This window comes from Silene latifolia, chromosome 4, assembly GCF_048544455.1.
Source record: "Silene latifolia isolate original U9 population chromosome 4, ASM4854445v1, whole genome shotgun sequence".
Taxonomy (NCBI): domain Eukaryota; kingdom Viridiplantae; phylum Streptophyta; class Magnoliopsida; order Caryophyllales; family Caryophyllaceae; genus Silene; species Silene latifolia.
Window position 1 is genome coordinate 69,907,397 of NC_133529.1, and position 9,956 is coordinate 69,917,352.

The window sequence follows — 9,956 nt, forward strand, 5'->3', positions numbered from 1 at the left end:
AAATCGGACCCATGCCTCGTGGAAGTTCTCATCTGGACCTTGTTTAAAGCCCGTGATTTGGGCTCTAATAGCAATCGTCCTTGAAGCAGAAAAGTACTTCTTGTAGAATGCCAATGCCAATGAATTCCAATCGGTGATCCCCTGAGCGGTTCGGTCCAGATCTCTATACCACTCCCTTGCAGCATCACGAAGGGAGAAGATGAACATGGTCTCCTTAATTTGATCCTGGGTCACGCCAGCTGGTGGGGGTATGGAACAGCAGTAGTCAATAAAGGTCTCCATGTGCTTAGCTGCATCTTCATTTGCAGCTCCCCCGAACTGGTTCTTCTCAACCATGCTAATGTATGAAGGCTTTGGTTCGAACTTCCTGGCATCTCCTGGTAATTCGAACCCCTTATATAAGTTTTCGGCTGTCGGCTCAGAATGACTAGCTATACTTGCTTCCTCGGCCATTTGGAATTTCGGAGAAGTAACTGTCTCGGTGAAGAAGTGGAAACGGGTGAAGACGTGGGTCTTCTTCGAACAGATCGTTCTCGTAATAGCTTGACAGAGTACTCAGCTCTTCCTCTGTCGGTAGTACCCTTTGTGTTCGTCTCAACTCGCGCAAGGATCTTTCAAGCTCAGGGTTCAACGGTACTAATTCACCACCCTGTGACCTGCGCATAAGAAGAAACTACAAAAAGAATATAAGAAAAGTTGAAGGAACGGATGTCCCTTAAACTAAGAGAGACTAAAATTAAAACAACTAAAATTAGGACTATTGCCTCCCCGGCAACGGCGCCAAAATTTAATACCCGTCGCTGTGAGTACCAAAGATAAAATTTATATTTCCTATTAAGACTAACCTAGGCTAGTGGTACAGTGGTCGAACCACAAGGAGGCGGATGTAAATTTTAGTTGATTTATATTCGATCCGAGGTAACTATTGTGGGGGTTGAATTGAATTGGTCTCTGACTAATAGTGAATAAAGACAATAAACTAAATAAACGATTTAAACAGATAAAAGAAGGGTACTTGGATGATCGGTTCATTATAGCTTCGGCGGAAGCAAACTAAGTCGGTCTGAATCAAACACAGGTGAGGCAGAAAATAAAAAGGTCCTCTCGGTCCACTCTTAACAAATAGCATCTTTCGATCTCGCTATAGGTCCCTAATGTCACTAATACTAACTTTCGTCCTGAAAAGTGACTAACGGTCTAAACTATACCTATCTTTCGATCTTAGCACAGTTTAGTCGATTTAATTGATGGTCAAATAACTTTCCCTATCTTTCGATCTAATGGGTCGGTCATAAATTAGGTATCTAACTGGTCGCATGCATTCGATTCGTTAAATACAACATTAAAACAATTAAAACGAATATAAAACCCTACGAGGTCAGTCGATCGACCTACAATGTCAGTCGATCGACCAACAAGCGAGACAGTCCGTGTATAATCTATTGCCGCCTATGCCATAAATCGCCTACATCCTAGCACTATTGATTTAGCTACTCATGCTAAGGGTAAAAACAATAACATTGACGATGAAACTAGCTACTGAATTCATGCTTAAAACAGTAAAGAAATCAATTAACTTAAACAATGAAATAGGTTGTGGGAATCTACTTAGCAATTCTAAACTATTGATAAAATAAAGATGAACTAAAATTAGGGCAGAAGAATACCGAGTTGCAGAGGAAAAATTAGTTATTAAGAACCGAAAATCCAATGCTCAACAATCCCAAACCCTAACTATCAAGAACCGTATGCGAAAACATAATCTAAAAATTACTGAATAAAACTTGATTAAAACCTTGAATGAAAACTGAATAATAACTTGATGATAATTGAATGTTTCTAGGTTACGTTATATAGCAACTAACGTAACTTTATTTCCTAAACCTAGCATAACTTTGGGCTTCAAGATTCACGGTCTTTTAATTCTCGTCTGGAATAGCAGCCTGGTCGATCGACTAAGGTAGGTGGTCGATCGACTGCTTAGCAATGAACAATGGCTTCTGGAACTCGAACATTGGTCGATCGACTGAGGGTGATGGTCGATCGACTACTTGAGCTGCTACTTGACTTCTTAAAACTCGTGGACTTGTCTTTTGGGCCTTGGATTGCGCACCAAGCTCGTTCCTTAAGTGATTCCTTTACGTCATTTGCAATGCAGATTACTCGGGGGCGGATTTAGCTTGATTTTCCCGTTGAATTCTTCACATTTCTGCAATAATGTACAAAATACGGAAGTAGACGGAAATAGGGAGAAATGTAGCATAAACTACAAGAATGAGCTTTGAAATGCGTGGAAAATAAGATGCAAAACATCATATAAAAGACACGCATCACGTACCTTGAATCTCACACCATCCATGTCATAACCAACTACCCGCTAAAGACTATTATGAGGAAGCCTGAACTTTCGGGCAGAATGACTAAATGGTCGGTACATCTTAGTGGCTATGACTTGCAATTTGAACCTAGAACGGCGATAAAATCCCAAGCCCTAGCAGATTTCGTCTCTGACTTCTGCCCTGCTACCCGTGGGGAGGCAGAAGAAGGAATGCTGATAATGATGGGGAGTCAAGATGGTGAGATATGGACACAGTACATTGACGGAGCCTCAAATGCAAGAGGGGCCGGTGTGGGTTTGGTTCTGCGATCTCCCAAAGGAGATATGATAGTGCAAGCCATTAGGTGTGAGTTTAAGGCAACCAACAACGAGGCCGAGTATGAAGCCCTTATACTTGGGATGCAGATGGCGTCAGGGCTCAAGGTGAGGAACCTAAGGGTATACAGTGACTCCTTGCTTGTGGTAAATCACGTAAACAACGAGTATGTAGCGCGTGATTCAAATATGATAGCTTACCTGAAGATAGCCACAGAGCAAAAGTCAAAGTTTAGAACATTCAAGATAACTCAGGTACCGCGGGAGCAGAACGTGGAGGCAGATGCTCTGGCCACGTTAGGATCCACCTTCCAGCCCGCAGAACTATAAAACATACCGATTACCCATGTGTTGACCCCAGCCATCCAGAGGGAGCCAGATCAGGGTCCAATGGAAAAGAATGTACACACACAGTGTGCACAGGGAGCCAGAACGCTGGTTTCCACAGTAGGACAGCAGGATGCAGACTGGAGGATTCCATACCTAAATTGGCTAAGGGATGGGACACTCCCTGAGGACAGAAAGGAATCGCAAAGTTTCAGAATAAAAGCTTCCAGGTATATCATGATTGATAATATTCTCTTCAGAAAGTCATTAGCAGGACCATGCCTCAGGTGCTTAAGCAAAGAGGAAGCTGAAACAGTAATGCAAGATGTGCACAGCGGAGAATGCGGGAACCACGCTGGAGGGCAAAGTCTGTCAAACAAAATCTTGAGGCAGGGGTATTTCTGGCCCACCATGCGCGCAGACGCCGTAAATCATGCCAAACGCTGTGAGTCATGTCAAAAGGCGGCTCCAGCAATCCATCAGCCAGCAGAACCAATGCATCCGATTATCTCTCCGTGGCCATTCATGATGTGGGGGATGGACATAGTGGGTAAGCTGCCCAGGGCTCCAGGAAACAGAGTATATATGCTAGTTATGACCGACTACTTCTCAAAGTGGATTGAAGCAGAGGCAATGACAGAGGTAAAAGAACAGCAGGTGATCTCTTTCATCAAGCGCAACATCATAAGTAGATTTGGGATACCATCCGAAATCATATGCGATAACGGGTCCCAGTTCATATCAGATAACACCGAGGGCTTTTGTACAAGATGGAACATAACACTAAGAAAGTCAGCCCCCAGATATCCACAAACCAACGGCCAAGCCGAGTCCAGCAATAAGATCATCGGGGAGAACCTCAGAAAACGGCTGGAAGAGCTGGGGGGAAAATGGGCAGATGAACTACCATTGGTACTCTGGTCAGACAGACAACACCGAAAATGGCAACAGGCCAAACTCCGTTTAGACTTGTATATGGGGCTGAGGCAGTGATACCCTCAGAAGTTCTGGTACCCACGCACGATACTACCGCCGATCGAGGCAGAGCGTAACAAAGTCGAAATGGCTAGAAGTCTGGATACAGTTGATGAGCTACGAGAGAGTGCCTACATACGTATGGCATCATATAAATAGTCTATCGCAAGGACATACAACAAGAATTTCAAAATAAGGACCCTTGAAGTAGGGGACCTTGTACTCAGAAGGGTATTCGAAAATACCAAGAACCACAAAGCAGGCAAGTTTGCCTACAAATGGGAAGGGCCATATCAGGTCGAAAGCATTATTAAGAATGGGGCATACAGGTTGATGACCATGCACGGTCAGATCCTGGATAAACCCTGGAACATTCGTCACTTGAAACGGTACTTTGTCTGACAAAGTGCCAAAACTTTAGTGTACAGAGGACCTTTCGAAAGTCCGTGAAGCAAAAAAAACGTTTTCAAAAAACAAAGGGGGGGGGGGGGGGGGTTAGTATATGCTTTAGGTGTTAGTGTGTTTCAAAACGTTTTTTTCTTTTCGTTTCTTTTTTGAAGTCAGAAGGAGTCGTTTTTAAACCGAGTAGTACAGGCTGTGGCTTCCTAGATCCAGGTGTTGCCCTGGAACACCATGAGATAGCACCAGGTAATTTGCACTACTTTGGACTTTATAATGCTTCTACGAAGAAAGGCTTTGGTACTAATGTTGGTTACTTATCAGATGAGGCACACTTTAAGGGTCCAGCCCCTGCCATGTGAGGCTACGAAGACGTTTATCTTAAGTAAAGCCACATGGAGAGCATACGCCGAGGTAGCGCACAGGGTTCAGCATACTAAGACCACCCATACCTTAACGTTAACTCAGTAATCCCATAGCTATGTCGTAGATCAAAGTGTGCACGCACCGATTTCAAACGTCTGGAACCACAAGGAACGCAACATTCCTTGTTAGTCAGAAACATTCAATGGAGGTACGCTCTAATCAGCCAACCCTAGTGATCAGATATTTTACGTCATGGGTAAAGTATGTTATCAAAAGTCTATCGCCAGAAACAGGAGCTGTGCACCTGGAGCCAGGTCAGCTTTCTGGGTATGTCTATGTGGAATCAAAACTCCAGAAATCAATGGCAAAAAGCAAGTATAACAAAAGTAGGGCCTAGAAACCAGGGCCCAGAGCTACTTTAAGTTAGGGCACATGCTACCTTTAGCAGGCGCCATCAAAAGTTCAAAACCTGCACACCGGCAGGCACAAAACGGACCAAAACAAGAAACAAAATAGTTTTTTTACAAAACTTGCGCTACACAGGGCCAAGTCCCCAGATAAGTTAAAATAAAATTTAAGAGAGGTCAATCCTCTCGATACCTGCTTCCTGATCATTGCTCTGCTCCCCATGCTCTGTTTGCTTCTCCGTTGCAGGTGCCTGAACAGCCTCAGGAGTTGCAGTGGCACCATCACCAGTCTCCCCAGCCAGGATCTCCTCGACAGTCACAGAGATGGCTCCAGAAATATCCATGGCTGTATACTCAGGCTCCGGGTTAGCAGCTTCAGGAGGAAACAGGGCGCTCAGGTCCATGCCTTTGGGAAATGCACGAGTAAACTCAGCCAGCTCCTCCTCCAGGTTCCAGGATGTGTGCCTCCCCTCGGTATAAGCACGGATGCAGTCAATACGCCCCTCAGAAGCAGTATAGGCACCTACGTTTTTGGCTAGCTCAGCCATCTCTTCAGCACGGGCCTCCGCCTTTGCTAGCCCAGGGGTCATGAAGCAATTAGCCTCCTGGGTCCTCGCCAGCTGGTCTTTGGCTGCCTCTTTCTCCTTAAAGGCCGCATGGAGCTGCTCCCTCAACTTGGCACAGGTAGCAGTGAGCTCCTTGTTCTTCCCCACGGAAGCCAGACATTCAACCTTAGCCCTCTGCAGCATCTTACGAAGATAGAGGGATGATTAAAGAGCCTGCAATAAGAAAAAGAAGAAGAAACCGTTAGTTAAGGAAGTGCAGGGGCAAAGAAAGAAAAGAGACAGTGGAAGCAGACTCACAAGGAAGCAGTGTTCATCAGCCAGGTCGGTCATCTCTTGAGGGGCAGTCGAATCAAACGCCCTAGAGCAAGCCGGAGTCAGGAGCCTCTCTAGTGCAGGCCAGTAGTTGGCACGATCAGCGTCCCCAAAGTCAGCAGGGAGGCGTAGCAGCAACTCATCGGTATGAACAGGGGATCCAGGCGCCCGCGATATTGGGGTCACCTCAATAGGCTCTGGAGCAGGCCTTGAGGTAGATCTCCTTCTTGAGGAGATAGGGGAGCTAAAGGAGTCACCAGTTCTTTTCCTGGCATGGCGCATCAGAATCTCGGAGGCAGACGGTTTAGCGCTTCCTGCAGTGGCACCCGGATGCAGGAATTCAGAATGGAGAGCCAGTGGGGGAGGAAGCTTTAGAAAGAAAGGATGCTTACCAGAAGACATGGTTTCCTCGGTGGCAGAATCGTCTAGACCAGCAAGCAGGAGGGGAAACAGTCTACGATCTTCGGGAATGGAAAAGAGCTTGGCAACAGAAGTATCCTCGTCCTCGGATTTCTCAGGGTTCTTGAGTATTGCATCAAATCAGAGAGTAAGAACAGTGAGCGACGGGGGCAATTAGGAATAAACATGCAAATACACTTACTCTTGGCGAAAACCCAGTGCTCAAACAGATAGTCAGCACGGATGGGAAGAGATTCAAGCTTGACATAGAAGAAGTCCTCGTACCACCCATCGTCTTTCCCTTTAGCCGCCGAGTGAAGGAAGTTCTCATTCTTCTCCACGGCCCTAAAAGTGTATTGGCCATGCCCCAGTGACCGGAACTCGAACCTATGGGCCAGATCTGACAAACCAATCTCGGCGCCCATACTGCTGTTCAGAGCAACAGTGGACAGGAGGATCCTCCATGCATAAGGGGCGATTTGGGCCATAGGGAAGGAGTTCTGGCGGATGAACTCTTGGATCATCGGGGGGAAGGGAAATTTAAGGCCAAGGACGAAGGGGTAGGTGTATAAGCAGATCCACCCCGAACGAAAAGCATCTGCTTTCTGACCGGGTTTGGGGATGAAGATCACTACATCATCACCCAGGCCGAGCAAAGCTTTGATTTTAGGGATGTCCTCTTGGGTTAGGGGAGAATCACCGGAATGTGGTCTTTTGAGAACTCCCTATGAAGGGAAGTCATCGTTTTCGAGGTCGATGAGGGTGGAGGAGGATGCTGTGAAACGGGTTTTTGCCATGATAAACAAGGAGAGGAAAGCGAGAGTACCTGAGAAGACGGGAGAAGGCGGCGCTGACAGTGAAAGGACGTTGAAGGAAGGGGATTTGGGGAGACGGAAATTTGAAGAATTGAAATGATGATGAAAGAGAGAATGGTGGGCGGGTGAGATTAAATAGGAGTAGGTAGTTGGGGTTTTGGAGAAATGTGAATTGAAATAGAGTATGCGAGAAGTCACTCAACGATACACTGCAATTTCCCGCTCAAATAATTAGGGTTGCACTTTTCGCAGAAAATTGGGGGCAAACTGTTAGGCCCAAAATCTGGATATGGGCTGACTTGGGGCAGCAGGCCTGGAAGTGTTACGGGATGCAAGATATCAGGGAACCAGGGTGCCAGCATCAGCAAGCAGCGCATGATGTGGGCTTTGATCTACGCGGAAGAAGCTTGTGAGAGTCCAACATCTCGCGAGATCCGAAGAAGAAAAGTCCTACCCATTGTCAAATTAGGAATAACTTGGAGGGAAAGCAAGAAACCCTAGCCCAACGAGCTCTCCTATATAAAGAGCTTCAATGCAAAGAAGAAAGATCATCAGAAAAATACAAGAACTACACCCTAGCACTCATAGCAAACGTACGAACTGTATTTCCTCTCGAATTATAGTGATAATATTGGTGGGATTCCGTCTCCCCCCGCGGTTGTTTCCTACATCGGGTTTTCCGCGTCACCAAAATTGCTTGTGTTCTTTGTTTAAGTCGCTCATACAAGTAACATACGACAATCAATGAAATCGTAACGTAGACCTAACGCTAAGACCGCTTTAACCCTAAATTGGTAGAAATTTACCAAAACACCATGGTAGTGAAAAATAACAAGAACGAGCTAATAACAACAAGGAAGGTTACCGGTTGGCGAATGTGTATTGATTATCGTAAGTTGAATTCCTCAACAAGAAAGGACCATTTCCCCCTTCCATTCATTGATCAAATGCTTGAGAGGCTTACCTCAAACAAATTATTTTGCTACATTGACGGGTACTCGGGATTCTTCGAAATCCCGATACACCCGGATGACCAACATAAGACCACCTTCACTTGCCCATACGGAACATTTGCATATAGGAGAATGCCCTTTGGGCTATGAAATGCTCCCTCCACCTTTCAACGTTGCATGATGAGTGTCTTTTCCGATTACTTAGAAACCATAATACAAGTTTTTATGGATGACTTTAGTGTTTATGGGAAAGACTTTGATTCTTGTTTGCATAATTTATCTCTTGTCTTGCAAAAATGTGAAGATGTGAGTCTTGTGTTAAATTGGGAAAAGTGTCATTTTATGGTCAACGAAGGTATTGTCCTAGGTCATTTAATCACGGAAAAGGGCATCGAGGTTGACAAAGCCAAAGTTGAAGTGATAGAGAAACTGAAGCAAAACAAATCACATTGGGCATGTTTGTACCCGGTTTTGGTCCCTTGACCGAAATAGGGTCCAAGTAAGAAAATCATCTAAGAAATAAGGAGATTTTTCGGTTTGAAAGTATACTATGAAGAGTCTAGAGTATTTTTTTCCAAGAGCTTGTGCCTTGGGAAGGTGATAATCATAGAGGAAGGCAAAGAACAAAACCGGTGGGGCTAGGACTACACGGTTTGCAATGGTAAGTACAAGGGTCGCTTTCAAGTCCCTTTCACCCTTCCTAATTTAGCCAAGACATCCACAAGGCTCCTTTTGTTGCTCTACTACTCTTGCATAAGGATGGCCGAAACTTTTGAAGCTTCCAATGAGTCCTAATTATCATTGTCCTCATTAGTTTACTTTTCTTGTTTTTCTTTAAGATTTTAACTTGTGTAAGAGCTTGTGTAAGGCTTTAGGCCACCTTTTGTAACCGGTTTCCTAGGGGTCTTTTGGACCGTTAGATTACTAGGTTAGATGGATGGGTAGGATTGTTTTGCTTAGCCTATAAAAGCAAGGCATTCCTTGTTGTAAAAATCAGATTTGGATGAATGAAAAAAAACACAAGTTAGAAACATTGATTTCTACTAAACCTCTTTTGCTTAGTGCTTAGAGTCGGGTATTTTTCTTTGTTGTGTGCTGGAAGATTATCCTTGGGTATTTTTCTTTGCTGTGTGCTTGAAAATTATCCTTAGTCTTAACCTAGTGGTTGTGTGCTTGGGTTAAGTCATATCCCAATCTCATCCTTTACTCTATTCGATTGTACAGTTCTGGAACCGTGATTTTAAACAGTTCTGTCGACTGTTCGATTGCAGTTTTCGGAGTTTCTGTTGAGTTTTTATTCGTTTTTATCACGATTAAACAATCCCTTTTACTGTCCAAATCGTGTCAGTTTCGGTCAAAATCCGAGTCTTGAAGGTTTCACTTCAAATTGGTTATCAGAGCTTTGGTCATAACACAATTCCATCTTGTGTTAGTCTTGGGTTGGTAATCTTTCTTGTGAGTCCACAAAACCTTAACTACTTTCAAAAACACAAAAACAACCATGAGTGAAGAAAGGTTACTTGGAATTGAGACTCAAGTAACACAACTCTCCGAGAAATGCGACCTAATGATAGATTCCTTCAATGCTATCATGGCCAACATTCCAACACCACCAAGGGGCCGAGGAAGACATCAACCTCACCGTGGTAGAGGACGTGGCCGAGGGTTTGGAGCAAGAGACCACGAAGCCAACCATGAAGAGGAGGACTTGCACTCGGATGAAGAGGGTTCTTTCATGGAGGCCGAGCATGAAGAGCATCCTAAAGACCTAAAGGTAGAAATTC

The 9,956-nt window shown here is 44.7% G+C and overlaps 1 protein-coding gene across 1 annotated transcript; it reads left to right on the top strand.

The window, feature by feature from the left end:
- Positions 1-2,389: 2,389 nt before the first annotated feature.
- On the top strand, positions 2,390-2,983 carry LOC141651626 (uncharacterized). Its single transcript, XM_074459328.1, has one exon. The coding sequence runs from the start codon at positions 2,390-2,392 to the stop codon at positions 2,981-2,983; it is 594 nt and encodes a 197-aa protein (XP_074315429.1).
- The last annotated feature ends 6,973 nt before the right edge of the window (positions 2,984-9,956 follow it).

What these genes read in the sequence shown, in the direction of transcription:
- LOC141651626 (XM_074459328.1), top strand. Translation starts at nt 2,390, where the DNA reads ATGAGGAAGCCTGAACTTTCGGGCAGAATGACTAAATGGTCGGTACAT.